Source organism: Maniola jurtina, chromosome 6, assembly GCF_905333055.1.
Source record: "Maniola jurtina chromosome 6, ilManJurt1.1, whole genome shotgun sequence".
In the NCBI taxonomy this organism is placed as follows: domain Eukaryota; kingdom Metazoa; phylum Arthropoda; class Insecta; order Lepidoptera; family Nymphalidae; genus Maniola; species Maniola jurtina.
In genome coordinates, this window is record NC_060034.1 from 12,265,162 (window position 1) to 12,281,747 (window position 16,586).

The following is a 16,586-nucleotide window of genomic DNA, read 5'->3' on the forward strand; positions in this document are numbered from 1 at the left end:
CACTCCCCATGGCTGCCTGTTCGTTTCCCTAACTGACAACTTTGTCCCCGCCCTGCGAAGACTTATTAAATTACTGACAGTAATTTAATTAGGAGTTTTCCCTATTACATTAATGTCTATTAGAAACCCATTAGAACGATCGCAAGTTCGGTGATTATTATAAAATTTTCGCTTCATTTTTATTGGCTATTAAATTTTGTCTAAAATTATACTTTCCGAAATTATTCTCATTAAATTAAGTTACAAGTAGAACATAATTATTAAGCTACTCAACTTGACTTATTTTTGTCACTGATTGCAGGTTTCAAGAAATATTAAGCTTTTTTTCCTAAATGGGTAATATAGGGCTTTAAAAAGTCCGAGCGAACGAAGTCGCAGACATAGCCTAGTCTTAGATATAAGTAGGTATACCCTCTTAACCAGAAATAGACTAGGTAGGTACTTATTGCCGGATTTAAAACATCTCAGTCAGAATTGTTTCCTTTATTCGCACTCGGTGCTTTATTACACGTGTAATTTAAACGAAATTACCCTCTTAGGGGGAGAGTTCGCGAGGTAATCGTGCATGAGGTGAATATAAAATCTTTATTAAGATGCTTTTCAACCAACGACGTTCGAAGAGGGGTTTTATGAGATACGAGTTCTTGTTCATATAAATTATACTATTGCTTGACTTGCCGTGCGGGTATGCGGGGCGGACCCCGCCTCATACCCCGATCGCCATCACGACCTGTCGCGTACTATTAACTGCACAAATATCTCACTCGTTCAGGTAAAGATTTGGGTCAATATTTAACTCGCTACATAAATGTTAGATGTTAATAAATTTCAATTTGTGCAAAATTTCTAGAAAAGTTTCCCACCCCTGATTGGAAAGCCCGGTAACGTTGATAAAGTTTTGAAATTATTCAGAATTTGAAGCAAAGCTTCTATTCGATGAATTTATTTAGCTTCTTTTAATTTTTTTATAAGTAAGTTAATCCGAATAATCATTTAATTTTATGATTACCAAGAGACATTTTACTGTGGATCATAATTATTGTTTCCTAACAAGTAACCCTTGTATACATCGATGCCTTGGGCCTACCGACGTAGTTTGACAGCTAACGGTGTGACAACAGCAATCCCTTCAGCAGGTCGATTCCGTAAAACCTGCAATATTACAATCGCAATTATTGTGACTGGCTGAATTGATGGTATTCTCGTTGCAACAGTGCATTGTAGCCAATAGTAAGCGAATGTCAACCAATCAGAGATGATTGCGATCGTGACATTGTAGCTGTCATTCTAACGTAATCGAGCTCCCGATTCGCTGACACTCTTGCGGCTAAAATGCACTGTGACAGCAAGAATACCATAATTTCAGCCAATCCCAACAAAATGATGCTCTATGATATTGTAATCGCAACTATTTGACACTTCTATAAACAAGACCTCGAACTCAACAATCTCTATCAAGAACTTCAAAGTAATCAAAATACAGTTATAAAGCCGGCTGTACACTCGCACGTGAATTCGCGCCGTTATTTCACGCCGTGAATGTATGCCGCGATCCACGCGTGAACTGTGTCCCTTCCACACTCGCTAATCTTCGCAGTCTTGTTCGTGACTATGGGCGAAATTCTTTGTCACGGACCAAAAACCGACACAGATCGGGGAAAGGCGCGAAGCGCGAACGCGAAGGCGAGAATAACATCTACACTCGTGATTCGCAGTTGTCGCGGGCTTTAGCGGCCGTTCGGCAAATGCGAAGTATTGATTGTTTGGTCTCTGGTGGATGCAATGGAAGGCGACGGGTTTCTACCGCTCGAGAGCATGCGATTGGTTTATGAGTTGTCCCTTGTTTCCCCACTAGCCCGGCTAGCATGGGCAGTAGATAAAAATTATATCCCCCGATTATATCCACTGATTCAATGCGGGTACGAAAGTCATGGCAAATACGAACCCTGTTGTTTTTGAAGTATCAATTAATGAATATCCAAATTGGAAATATCCGCGCATAGGTATAGAATAGGTATAGACTGTATAGGTAATAATAGGTTTAGGTAATGTATTCAATTTCGGGGTCCGTTGCCCCAATCACCTTATGCTAATACTAACACCACGCACAGAGGGTATGATTGTTATGGATATCTGAACCGACGTTTTGCATATATAAACATTGCGTCCATCCTATATGTATATTGGCTGTTATGTCTAGAGCCACGTTTTAGTTAATCATCAATACGTAATCCAAAGTCATAATACCACGTAGGTACAAACCACTAAAAAATCTCACACTACAAGTATAAACTGTTATTTAGATAATTTTTATTAATATACAAAAACTAAAAAAAGTGTGAGAACTCTTCAATTTTTCGGAATATTAAATAGCCTAGGTATATCTCCGGGATGCAAATTATCTCTGTAACTTTCATCAAACTCGGTTAAACGGACGGCCGTGAAAATTTAACAGACAGACAGACACGCATTCGTTATATTATAATGTTATTAATATGGGTAAGTCCGCTATCTACTACTACCACTATTTAATTAAGAATAACAAGTGTAAATTAAAAATTTATAACACCCCCGACAAGTGAAGGTTACAGTAACTAGAGAAGAGCTGATAACTTTCAAACGGCTGAACCGATTTTCTTGAATTATAGCTAAGAACACTCTCGATCAAGCCACCTTTCAAACAAAAAAAACTAAATTAAAATCGGTTCATTAGTTTAGGAGCTACGATGCCACAGACAGATACACAGATACACCGATACACAGATACACACGTCAAACTTATAACACCCCTCTTTTTGGGTCGGGGGTTAAAAACTAATTTATCTTAAGCTGTATTAAAATCCGCGATTTTTGTTCTCCTCACTGCTCGCCCGAAGGATGAGCTGAGAGTGTTCAAAAACGGCGCGACTTCTCAAAATTAAAATGCGGTGAACCAACTTTTTTAATAAACTCAAAAGGAGATATTTTCTTAGCGAGCGATTGCGACTGGTATGATAAAAAAATCTCTTTATACATTGTGTAGTCATACATTGTTTTGTAGGTTTTTGTACCTAGAGAGAAAAACGAAAAATTTATTGGTTTTGCATATACCAATATGTGTATTTAACAATTTTTTTTACTCCAAGTTGAGATTTTATGACTTCGTCCGTGTGGATTTTTAAAAATCTCTTGAAAATTCTTTGATTTTCCGGGTCAAAAGGTAGCCTTTGCCACTCTCTAGGTCTCTACCTATACCCAAGCAAAAAAAGCACGTCGATCCGTCGGTCGCTCTGTTGCGACGTGATTGAAGGACAAAGCAATTTTTATATGGATTTTCCGCATTTATAATAGGTATGGGTAGTGAAGAACTGATTATGATCTTTATTTATGAATAATTTATACTTTAATTTTTTTATAAGTATTTTGTAAAAAATTAATAATCATATTTTACCAATTTAAATTTTAATAATAATTGGTTTTGAAAATACGTATGAAAAATAGTTTAGGGTCGCGTCGGGGATATATTTTTAATTTAATCAAACTCAAAAGCTAATAAAACATTACTATTAGGAGTAAAAAACTCAAACAACAAGTTGTTTGAGTTTTTATTAGAAAATAAATACCTAATTACACTTGTGTAAATTAAAAATTTATAACACCCCCGACAAGTGAAGGTTACAGTAACTAGAAAAGAGCTGATAACTTTCAAACGGCTGAACCGATTTTCTTGGATTATAGCTAAGAACACTCTCGATCAAGCCACCTTTCAAATAAAAAAAACTAAATTAAAATCGGTTCATTAATTTAGGAGCTACGATGCCACAGACAGATACACAGATACACACTTCAAACTTATAACACCCCTCTTTTTGGGTCGGGGGTTAAAATCAGTAATAAATATAATTAAATATCTTCAAAAGTAAAGTTATATGGTTTGATCAAATGATTGACTATGCTCGTTCTCGTCGGCACTGGTGGTGGTCCAATCCATCCTACTCGGAAGTTCTCTATGATTTTAGCTATCACAGTCTCCATTTCAAGTTCCGCTATCCGTTTACCTGTAAAAGAGCCCGCGAGAAAAATAAATAAAAAGGCATATAATATGTTTTACGAAATGATTCGTTAAGCGATGCTTATAATAATTTTGCAAATTCATCCGAAGTCAAGTTTTAAAATTAGGTACCGGCACAGACCTATGATCACCGACCCCGTTTATTCTATAAAACGGGACCGATCAATAGGGCTGCCTGCCTCTGGTCAAGTTGATCAATAGGTGGTCATTATATTAGGGTTGCTATTACCTAATTCATTTTTAATATTACTATTAAGACACTATACTATATACTTACGTATACCTATACTATCATAACTTGACATTTAAAAAACCCCCGACACAAAACAAAACTCTATTATAAGAAAACTAGAAAAGATTTGATAACTTTCAAACGGCTGAACCAATTTTCTTCGATTATTATTATAGCTAAGAACACTCTCGATCAAGCCACCATTCAAACAAAAAAAACTAAATTAAAATCGGTTCATTCGTTTAGGAGCTACGATGCCACAGACAGATACACAGATACACACGTCAAACTTATAATACCCCTCTTTTTGGGTCGGGGGTTAAAAACATGATTAAATCGTGATCATTTCGAATATGCAAAAGTGCAGTGCTTATCTATCTACTTTTTCGTGAATTTTAGCAGAATTTTTCGTATGTTACAGGTCCCCAACGGTTGAGTTGCCATGACATATTAAAATTTAAGCAGATAATATTTACCTATACAGCTTCTTGATCCAAACCCAAAGGGACAGTAAACGAACGGATGTGCTTGGCCGTAGTACAATGGATCATTTCTGTTAACAATCCATCTCTCTGGTATGAACTCTTTTGCACGTGGAAATTGCTCCTCCCACGAGCACAAATATTGGTTTGCAAATATCACAAACATCTGTAACAAGTCAATATCACCTCCATATACTCAAATCGGAGAAATAGAGTAAAAATTGTGCCAACGCGACATGGTGGCTCAAATGGGGCATTTTCATTTAACTCTCGAATCGCAGTCAGGCATAGAGTGAATTTACGAGCTTTGAGATAGAACATTGTCAGATTATTTCAGAAATATGGGCAGTTCCTGAAAACCGAGAGACAATTTTAGTTCAAAATTTGACGATATAGGGATGCTACGTATATCGTAATTTTTTTTCTACAACTGTCTTTGATTGTTAAACATAAGTCAGTAGTCATAATGTTGGACATAATATTATCTATGCGCAATGCATCGGCAGAGCTGAGGTGTGACGTGATGTCTTGGTAACTTTAGTTTGTTTGGTTAGTTCTCGTTGGTTGGATCCCTGAAGTTTAGTTTGAGTTGTTATCAACAAAGATTCTAGCTTTGGCTCAACTCTGCCGGTGTGTGGTTTTATCTTACATCTTTCGGTATTTTGTATCCCATCACGTTATATTCTTTCGTGGTTTTCCTAAAGTTTCCTCCCACTACAGGCATTAATCTGAGCGATTCTTTGATGCACGCTTTAAGATACTGCTTCTTTTCATCTTTAGACTTGATCTCTTCTCTCAATTTATTTTGTTTCTCTGGATTTTGGGCTAGATGTAATAAGGATGCTATGGTGGTATTGGCAGTCTAAAACAAAAATGTGATGTTTTAATGTTTAAGTTTATCATTTATATTATTAAGTACACGTAATTAATTATCACCACTATATAATCATCTTACAAATCCAACAACTGACTATCAGGAAGATTTTTTAGAATGAGACGGACTTTGGTTATAGTCTGCCACGCTGGCTTAGTGCGGATTGGCAGACTTACGCACTTTTTTTAACATTACGAAGAACTCTCAGGCATAAAGGTTTCCTCACGATGTTTTCCTTCATTGTTAAAGCAAGTGATATACGTACAATTGCTTAAAACGGACAAAATTCGGAAAAGAAGGCGCATTCCCGGGATCGAACCCCCGACCTTCTGACTAGAAGGCCGATGTTTTAATCACTAGGTTATCACCGTAACTATACTTACTGTATCAATAGCGGCGAATAACATATCGCTTGCCATGATAACTGCAATATTGTGATCGATTTCAAGTAACTTTACTAAAATCCCCTTTTCTTTGTCTTTGTCTTTTTCTTTATTCTCATAATTTTTTAATTGTTCTATAGCCTTTTCCACGAAATACTCATTTAACCTGAAAGATTATTGTAATAATAAATTTTAACTCTCGTCACAGAAGACACCGTAGGTATTAAGTATAAGTAAGGTTATAATTTTTTTTTAATTGTTTGTTATATTTTTTGTTTTAAAAATTACACAAGTCGCAAATAACTTTTCATCTAATGGAGATATAAATCATAATGTGCTATTTCTACTAACACTGTTTTTTGTCATATACATATAACACTGGCTATACACGATTAAGTTTTCCCGGTTAAGTTCACAGTGGACTTGAAGTGGCGTCCAAGAAACTTGCCAATTTTGATAGTATTTGAGAGTCGAAACAAAATAATGTCAAAGTAAAATGGACCAAAGCTCATTGATTTAACGTTAAAAATTTAGTACCATTGATTTTAAATTCACGTTTCCGCTTAAAGCGCTGGCTGTAAATATATGTACAAACTTGAGCATTAAAACAAGGTAGTTAGCCATTTTACTTTAACTCTAAAGTATTTTGACTCTCAAATACTATCAACGTTGGCGAGAAGTAAAACCTCATACTGAGAGTACAGTTGACTGGACGCCCGCGCTTCAAGTCAACTGTCACTGCAAACTTGACAAAAATCTTGATTGTGTATAATGGCCAGCGCAAAGCAAGGTTATCTACTATAAGATACTATAGGATAAAGTTGCGTGTGCTAATAAACTTGTTTTGTTTGAATATTGTAAACCTGTTTAATAAATTCTTGAATGAATTAAAATATATACTCTATTCATCATTGATTAATAAAAAAAATTCAAGGTTATCCTTTTTATTACATTACCTGTCAATAGTACTGTGGGCCAATGGCCTTACCTATCCTAAGGCTAATCGTTCTGATGCGAGAAAACAACCATTATTAAAACTTCACTCTGTATACCGATCAGATATTAATAAAATTATATGAAACAATACTAGTAAATAGGCATAATTACTTTGTATGTTCATCAAAACACTTCATTGCAGCTTTAAAGACAGGTGTTGAAATATACTTCCAAAGGCTAGGCTCGAAGTCCAGTTTCTCGACTAAATAGAATACGTAGTGAGTAGCGTTGATCAGTCTCATCGCTGGGGAATCTTTTGCAAGGTTTGGATCGAAGCAGTTAAGTCTAGATCCTAATGCAACTACGCCGATCGCTTCCATTGCCCATAGAGTCATCTCTGTATTGAATTTGGCGTTAAGCATGTTCTTTTCGTTACGCTTTGATCTAATCCTGCAATAATATAACATTTATTATTTAGTTTTAGTCTACTTACATAATTCTTTTTAATCTATTTCTTCAATACAAATGCTCGTAAAATGCACTTTCAGTGCTAGTTAACATGGCTTGCAAGTTAAATTTACAACACGAGTGAATTTTTTGCATTTTTTTAGTCTATACCTATTTATTATTTCAAAAAAAGGAATCTCATTATTTAACATAATTTCAAAATGGAGCGATTTAGTAAATATGTGCGCCCATTTTGAAATTTTAATTTTTTCGTTTGTAGTAGTGGTTCTAGTATGGTAGGTAGGATAATGCGGTAGAAAATAAAATGGAATTAACTCCGCCCGATATTTTGAATGAGGTGGAAATCGCACACAATGGTCTTTTGTATTTTTAGAACTCTAGTTTTTTGACCTGTTTTCTCACAACTGTATTGAACAACGCGATGGATATTTATTTTACACAGACGTTTATTATAAACTCGTGTTGGCAACAACTCGTTCTCACGTTCGGTGTTGCTTGGTGTTGGTGGTTATGCTGTGGTCGTGACGTCAGAGCCCCCTCCATCGAGACGAAAAAGATGGCGCTAGGGCGAGGACGTGGCGTGCAACGACAAGCTTCAGTTGCTGTTTGCGTTCCAACCGATTCACATTGCATTATACGGGTTGATTTTACTATCTGAGACTTTAATTGTTTACATCAGAAGTGTGTAGTAACTTACGCTTTGAGGAAAAATCGGTCGAAACGCAAACGTACTTTTCTACCTAGAGGTCTTCAAGTGCCAGGACACCGTCGGCCGCGATGGAAACGTAATAAGGTATCTCGTAAAGATACCGAAACTGTGAGTACTTTGAATAATTATTAAAGATTAAGTGAATATGGTTTAAATTACTAAATCGTATTCTCAAACTTTTGTATAGTCAGGTGAGATAATTCGTTACTAAACTAAGTTGAAGGTATCAGCTAAAAGTCTGACACGATTTAATATTGCGTACAGTCTATAAGTGATCCTCGTGGGAATAGTGATCGGTAAACGCAATTGTCTTTTAGTTCCAAATTCAAAGGAATATGTTTTAAAATGGTTAATTTTTAGTTTGTTCGAATTTTATTTTGGAACTAAATGTTAAATTCACGTTTATCTCAACTTTTTTTTTCGAACAAAATATTATTTAAATTATAGTGGGTCAATTATTATAGTAGAATCAGTAATATACGTCCTTAGAAGATAATAATTTAAAAACGTGTGACTATTGAGCTTGTTATTTACATAGAAGTTTTTATAATAAAAATATTAAACATGTGGGTAGTATACGTGACGAACAAGTTAAAATGTTATCGAAGAATGTCTTAGGTTAGTCAAACTTCACAAGCGAAATGTTAGCTCAGATATAAATCATGATAACCAATCCCGAACTCGTATACTGAAATGAAATGAAATTTATTTATTTGCTGAATATCAGTTGTTGAGTTAAAAATTATAACTAAGCAGCGACCTTCATATTCTACTTCATAAGCATGCAAATATTTAATACTCATCAGGAATAATCCGTACAAATAATCCTGATGAGACCAAAAAGTGAATTAATTTCTATGGTAACATGTCTCTTAATTAAATGTCAATATTAATATTATAATAATAAGTTATTATATTAATTGTAAGTAAATGTTACATAATATATGGGGTTAAAAAGTGTATATTTTTGATACATGTCACGAGGCGTTTAGAGATACCGGAAGTAGTTGTCCGCGCATATCAAAATCGTCAGTAAAGGGATTTCAGTTTAAAAACATTTATTTATCAATAAAGAGCATAACAGTCCTTTTAAATATCAGGAATTACAGCTATTTACATTTACAATGGTAGGTACTTACGCACATGATATCAAGTATCCATTTTAGTACTTCATATTATCTACATTGAATAATTGTGTGGGTAAGTAATAACATCCATACGTTTACAATACTAGTTTTTAGGGAAGTTTTCGTAATTGTTCTTCTTTTAAAGCATAATTGGGAGTGTATATATCCTGTTATTATTTTCCTGATAGGAATACAAGTTTGAAGCGCGTACGAGTGACTTATATTTAGAATTTTCGTATCTTTATAGAGGTAATTCTTTATTCTTTCTTTATTTGCATTCATGTCTTACATCATAAATAAAAAAATATCATAATATTACAACATGAAACCCCGTTGGGGCGTTGCAAAGTAAAACATATGTAAATAATCAAAGGTAATATTACAATTCTTATGAAATATGAAATATGAATAGCAAAAATTATGAATTAATTATATGGTCATTAAATAAAAATAAAATAAAAAGGTCACATATAAATAAAGACTATGGGAGTTTTCAAATTATGTCCTATTATAATTAATCAGACTTTAAAAAAAAAAGTACTTACAAATAAAAAGTGGTTAACAAAGTTATTACAATCTTTTTATATCGTATTATCGTATAATTGAGGTATATTCATTCAATAGTTCATGCACACTGTAGTAACATTTTTGGATTAGCCATTTTTTAGTTTTGTTTAAATATTGTTTCTTTTGTTTCATCTATTATTATTGCTATACAGGTTATTTAAATCAGTAAATATTTAAAAAAAGAGCCTTTGTTGCAGTTTTAAATAAGTACTGTACAGGTTTACCTTAGTGCTACCTAAGTAAATAATTAATTAGATAGATAATAACTTTAAATTATTACAGTAAAGATTATTTACATATGAAGTTTTAGTTTTATTTTTTTATATTCTGCGTGATCATCGACATAAGCATCCCCTTTTCGATATAATATTCAATATACAATAGAATAGAATAGAATAGACTAGACTAGAATAGAATATGATATAATATAAAAGAATAGAATATAATATAATAATTCAAGTAAACTTTTACAAATGCTTTTGAATCGTCAAAATAATTTACCATGCATTACAATATGATGTTTGACTAGAGCGTTATAATATTAGGGCGTACTTTTGGCATACAAGATGAATAATTTTACGTAAGGTTTCTATTTAAAGATAAAGCTGATTTTTTTTGTTGATACAAGGGTTTTTAGCAAAATTACAAAAAGGTAATAAAAAAAAAATGTGTTAACATTCCTTTTGATTCAATTGCGTTAAGCGAATTTATTTTTAGGTTATAGGTATGTACCTATTGGGTACTAGGGAGTAATAACTTGCTTGGACGGAATGTAACAGAGTGATCCGATTTGGTTTATCCCCGAGAAAAGTAATGTAATAGTAGTAGACTCGTATACACATTGACCTCTGAAAGCATTTTAGCTATTTTTTGTACATCCAAACAGAGAACCGTTTTGTATACATGTACAAGTCAATTAGATTGAACTAGAACGAAGGTAAAAGGATTGTACATTATATTTTAATAAAATAGACACAGACAGACTAGTAACGATGAAAGTAATATTTCTCTTCAGAGTTAGAACTAGTGCCTGTAGTTAGTCTGTTCAATTCAAAAGTTTTGTTGCATTTGTTGGGTACCTGCTTCAAAAACAAATAATAATTACGGATTGTGGTGTGTATAATATGATAATGAAGCTTTATTTAGTTTGTAAAGTTATAGTATATCATTAATAATGCAAATTAGAATAATATTAAAAAAAAATAACTATGATTTATGTTGGTAGTTAATACCTAATATTACAAATTTGGGTAAAAGCTTCACATTTGCGTTGAACAAAGAAATATTCTTGTCCGGATAGCTAAGTGGGTATTATTAACTTGAGAAATTTTCATTAAAAAGATTACAATAAGAGGGTAGACAAATGCAACATTTTTATGCTCTCAGCTGCAATTCTGTGCTATAATCAGGACGGGCCGAAAATAATAAAGAGTGACAGTAAGAGTATATTGTGCGAATAGAAATATTAAATAGCATACAGTGGCAGTAGATGAATTCCCTGCGCGAATGGACAGATGAATGAGTTAAAAAGAAAGTCTTGGTTTTGGCAGTGGCATGCATCGGTGTCGCTCATAATCCATGACTCTCTGTTTATCATTTTTAATTAGCCTAATAATTATTTGAGATAGCGTAATTTAATATTTGCATATATGGAATATGAAATACCAATTATTATTATTGTTTGATACTAGAGTAATTCATGAATTAAAATAGTTTGTGGGTTATAAGATTATATTTGGTGACCAACCCTTGTAATTAATAATGCAGTGAACTAGTGAAATCATTAATATAACTGCAGTTAAGATATTGATTAGTTTAAAAAGTGATAGTTTTAGTATGATAATAATTATTTAAAGTTAACTTTGATAGCACCAGCTTTACAATCAAATGATCCGTTTATAATAATAAAGCATTGATAGTTAAAATAAAATGGATGAGATCAAATATGATTCTTATGAGATCAAATCACTTGTATTATGGTGAACTAGGCACCGGTGATCCCTTGCGTGGATGCGCGGTAGATAAAGATAGTGTGGTGATTGCATACGTGGATGAATAGTGTCGGAGCACTGTGTGGGTGCACGATGCTATGGCATTGAGTATGTGTTCAGAATTTAGTAAAGAATTTTGAGATTTAGTAAAGAGGTATGATCTGATTTTAATCGTGAGTGCTAATGCATTGCTTCTTTAAAGAATATTCATGGAGTATTAAAAACCGTGTTGGCAAGGCTACCCTGTGTATTATGTTGAGTAATCTATTTAAAATTAAGTATGTATAGCAACATAATTGATACAGCGAGCCGTGATAAAATTTTGGAAGATTAATTAGTTGGAATATTGTACCATGAATATAAAATATCACATTGGAATACGATGCTTAAACTTGAAGGCGAACTTGGTACGCTTAAGTGAGTGAAATGCTCTTTAAGTGCAAGTGGTCTTCAAGCGATCTTCTACGATGCTTGACCTTGATGGCGAACTTGGTACGCTTAAGTGAGTGAAATGCTCTTTAAGTGCAAGTGGTCTTCAAGTGGTCTTTTATAATGCTTGGAACTTGAAGGTGAACTTGGTACGCTTAAGTGAGCGAAATGCTCTTTAAGTGCAAGTGGTCTTCTAGTGGTCTTCTATAATGTTTGGAACTTGAAGGTGAACTTGGTACACTTAAGTGAGCGAAATGTTCTTTAAGTGCAAGTGGTCTTCAAGTGGTCTTCACCAACTTGGTACGCTTAAGTGAGCGAAATATTCTTTAAGTGCAAGTGGTCTTGACCAACTTGCTGCATTTAAGTGAGCGAAACGCTCTTTAAGTGCAGTTGGTTTTCAACTACGACAAATCTGGTCCCCTAAGTGTGGCAAAGTCCCTTTAGATGCGGTTGTTTTGTTCTTTAAATTGAAAGCTGTTGTTGTGATGAGTGATAACGAATGGACAATATTCCCGGATCTTACGAGTACATAGTGGAGGTCTCTTGTTAAGTTGCGAGCTGTCGTATGATTGTTAAGTGATAAGTGACAATGAATGGGCAATATTCCTTAGGAAGTTAGGAAGGATCCTTACAAGTAGGTAATGTGAATCAGGTGTTAACGGTTGTTTATTTTGCAGTAATTTTATCCCGACTCGTGGGGTGCCCGGGGCGGGCACCATGCAGCATGGCCGTGTTGGCAACAACTCGTTCTCACGTTCGGTGTTGCTTGGTGTTGGTGGTTATGCTGTGGTCGTGACGTCAGAGCCCCCTCCATCGAGACGAAAAAGATGGCGCTAGGGCGAGGACGTGGCGTGCAACGACAAGCTTCAGTTGCTGTTTGCGTTCCAACCGATTCACATTGCATTATACGGGTTGATTTTACTATCTGAGACTTTAATTGTTTACACTCGTGACGATGGTAAACCCTCGCCTGCGGCTCGGGCTTCAAATGTCAGCTCGTTTGTAATAACCCACTTAAGTACTTAGTTATTTTACTCTTTCAAGTTCTGGTTTCTGTATTTTGTATTACATTCTCGTTCCAATACATTGCTGGTAGTGCGTCGTGTGCCTTCTTTTTGTTCAGCCTAGTTCAGATATTTTTATTATACGAAAGCAGAAATTTTCATATGTTATTTTTGGTAGAAAATTAAAAAAAAAAAACCTGTTAACCATGTCTTCCGCCACTTGGTTGAGAGCATCAGTGTACATTTTTATATTTTTTGGCTGCAGCAATATTGGGTTTACGGTTGATCGAAATTTCTTCCAGGGCTCTCCGTGTCTAAAAAACAAAGTTATGTCCTTAATAAAGTTTATTTTTTGATTGAAATAAGCGAAGTCTCTAAGTGTGCGTGGCCGAATTCACATTTGTCTGTCCATCTGTCAGCACCTTATAACTTCTTAATTACATAATGCGTATAATTACTTCATATCCACAAAAATATTATGTAAATCAATGGGCCAAAGCTGAACTAATACTAGCCAAGTATCAAATAGAATAAAAATAAAATTATTATTTACCTACATCTGTCTGACAGAAAGAGTGAGCTTAAAAAAGAAAGAGAGAGAAAAATGTACAATTGTGTTGTTAGATGGTGATAACACGAAATTAATTTCTATTGTGGGTTCTTGGACAGTTAAAAAGGTAGGTACCTACTCGAACTCTACCGAGCGACGTGAGAACTTATTTCTGGACGAACCATTTTAGTACCATCTTAATGTGCCGTTTTAACCAACGAGATGATAATAATGAAAACGTAGGTAACCCTAAAAACTCATAGATTGAGCGTCAAAAACTGTCCCAAGTCCCAAATTAATGATTACAATGTCGTCAGCTTGCATAACATAACGCATTTTAAACTTAATTTTATATTTCGCTTGACTCCGACCAAAAATAGCATTATTTCAGAAAGCATAGACAAACACGAGCAGGTCTAATGACATAAGAATAATTAAATATTCATTTGCGCAACTGGAACTGAGATAATGAATCAGTTAATTACATTTTAATTTGCGCCATCAATACAGAAAACTAGTTGTAACTATGTGCGCGAACGGAGCTGATGCGTGCGTCATCTAACTACTATAATGTGCATCATAATAATCTTAAGAGAATTATGGAGTACTAGCTGATGCCCTCGACTTCGACCGTGTGGATTTAGGTTTTTAAAATCCTGCGGGATCTCTTTGATTTTAGGGATAAAAAGTAGCCTATGTCACTCTCCAGCTAGGTGGTTCGCTAACTCAGTGTACAACGATGAATGATAGCCACCAATCTCATTTGACATTGATGCTTTACTGAGTGATATTAAAATGATTTTCCGTAGAAAACCTTCAATGGATTAAAAATAAATGTTAAATAAGCTCGGTGGCTATTATTCATCGTTGAATACTGAGTAAGTGAATCGCCAAGCTGGTCTTTAACTGTAACGTTGCTCCGTTACAGGGTGATTGACAAACCAATAAATCAAACAACTTTCGCATGTACAAACACACTCGCATTTATAATATGGGTTAATTAACGACATACTCAGTTATAAGGCCAGTTGTTTCTTCCCACGGATTGTCTTTCCTCGAGTAGTAAAATTTTCTGAAGTATTCCAATGCATCAAAACCCGGACGGACTGGCGTCTCATTTTCGTTCCGGAAAATCTGCAATATCGAAGAAAAATCGACTAAAAATGAGCTCGGTGGATATCATTTAGTGTTAGACACTGAGTTAGCGGATCACCCCACAGGTGAGATCGCAGTCGACGGCCAACTTGTAATGGAATACAAAAACAGAGCTTACATTTAACGCAACTTCTGGATCGTAAATGAAGATAACTGGTGACATGCCGATACCGCCTTCCACTCTGACGAGAGGTCCATAGTTTTCGTATAATATTTGAGCTAGTTCCACTTTGCGATTGTATAGCAAACCTTAAAAACAACAACTTAGTTAAACAGTATTTAAATTTTTCCATAATTGATATTATTTTTAAGTGGTTTTTAACCCCCGACCCAAAAAGAGGGGTGTTATTAGTTTTACGTGTATATCTGTGTATCTGTCTGTGGCATCGTAGCTTCTAAACTAAAGAACCGATTTTAATTTAGTTTTTTTTTTTTGTTTGAAAGGTGGCTTGATCGAGAATGTTATTAGCTATAATCCAAGAAAATCGGTTCAGCTGTTTGAAAGTTATCAGCTCTTTTCTAGAGTTACTGTAACCTTCACTTGTTGGGGGTGTTATACATTTTTAATTTACACTTGTTTGCAAAGTACCTACTTGGAGAGTGGCATAGACTTTACTTTTGTCCCTAAAAATTTAAGAATACACATGACATTTTTAAAACCCTAAGCCCACGTGGACGAAGTCACAGGCATTATTTAGTCAAAAATAATTATGTATTAGATGAATTATTTAAGGTTACCTCCGGGTAAAATAAAATGTAGAATCTGTCCAATAACTGGTAAAGTTGTAGGTCCAGGGATATTTTTCCATGATTTAAGAAGCTTGTCCTCATTTACGTGTGTGAATGCACTGTTTATAGAAATAGACCTGTAATTTTTTTATTGTTCAAATAAGGTTCAAATTTACTTCTGATTTAGTTTAGTAGTGCTGTAGAGGCATTCAACTTTTACTCGCTGATGACGTTGGCTGGCTGGCAGACAACTATCAAGAAAACTTTTACACAGCCATTTGGAATAAACAAATCTTTGGAACGAGTCGAAAATCCTGCAGCTCTCGTGGACCTCCGAGAGCCTCATTCTCCCCGAGACCCTCATCAACCACTGTCGAGCGACGTGCTCCAGAAGTCTTATTACGTTCCGCACCAGAACGAAGCGATATACCTCGTCTGGTCGAACCATTGATGTTAATACATTGTAAATATCTTGTGAATATAAATGTAACATAAATGTGAGTGGCGTTTTACTGGAGTACCTAACCACGCTGTCACAGGGTCTACTTATATCTAGTAAAATAAAAGCAATAAAAAAAATTGTGAGACCTGAAAGAAAAGGCAAATTATAAATATTTCCTTAATCCTTACCTTATAATCTGGTCTTTAATTACAGTTCGATTTAAAAACTTATTAATAAACACGTTCATCTCACTGAATATTTAAATCACAAAAAAAAAAAAATAGGTACATTCTATATCGATTATCGAGAGAAAACAGTTACCGTAGTATCTTCTAAGTAGTCACTTGTCGTGTAAAAACACGTTAAACAAGTTGTGGCTTTAAATACGATGGCGATGGGTGACGAGTGACGACCTCTTGACGCAAAGGTGGGCGCACTCAATGAGCTAGAGACAATG

General features: G+C 34.7%; 1 protein-coding gene and 1 long non-coding RNA gene across 3 annotated transcripts; one reads left to right on the top strand and one right to left on the bottom strand.

The window, feature by feature from the left end:
- The first annotated feature begins 1,750 nt into the window (after positions 1 to 1,750).
- On the top strand, positions 1,751 to 7,890 carry LOC123866456. The gene is made up of 3 exons (XR_006796197.1): positions 1,751 to 1,761; positions 5,889 to 5,891; positions 7,706 to 7,890. It is a non-coding gene; the product is annotated as an uncharacterized LOC123866456 (long non-coding RNA).
- LOC123866425 (cytochrome P450 CYP12A2-like) lies at positions 3,841 to 16,528 on the bottom strand. Of its 2 annotated transcripts, XM_045907987.1 has the most exons (10): positions 16,318 to 16,527; positions 15,697 to 15,824; positions 15,077 to 15,207; positions 14,816 to 14,937; positions 13,451 to 13,567; positions 7,130 to 7,408; positions 6,023 to 6,188; positions 5,415 to 5,627; positions 4,760 to 4,931; positions 3,841 to 4,037 (listed from the first exon to the last, which is right to left on the bottom strand). In XM_045907987.1, the coding sequence occupies exons 1-10, from the start codon at positions 16,374 to 16,376 to the stop codon at positions 3,883 to 3,885; spliced, it is 1,542 nt and encodes a 513-aa protein (XP_045763943.1). In that variant the 5' UTR covers positions 16,377 to 16,527; the 3' UTR covers positions 3,841 to 3,882. The 2 variants fall into 2 exon arrangements, with proteins under 2 accessions (XP_045763943.1, XP_045763944.1); XM_045907988.1 differs by lacking the exon at positions 13,451 to 13,567 and having other exon boundaries at positions 16,318 to 16,528.
- Positions 16,529 to 16,586: the final 58 nt, after the last annotated feature.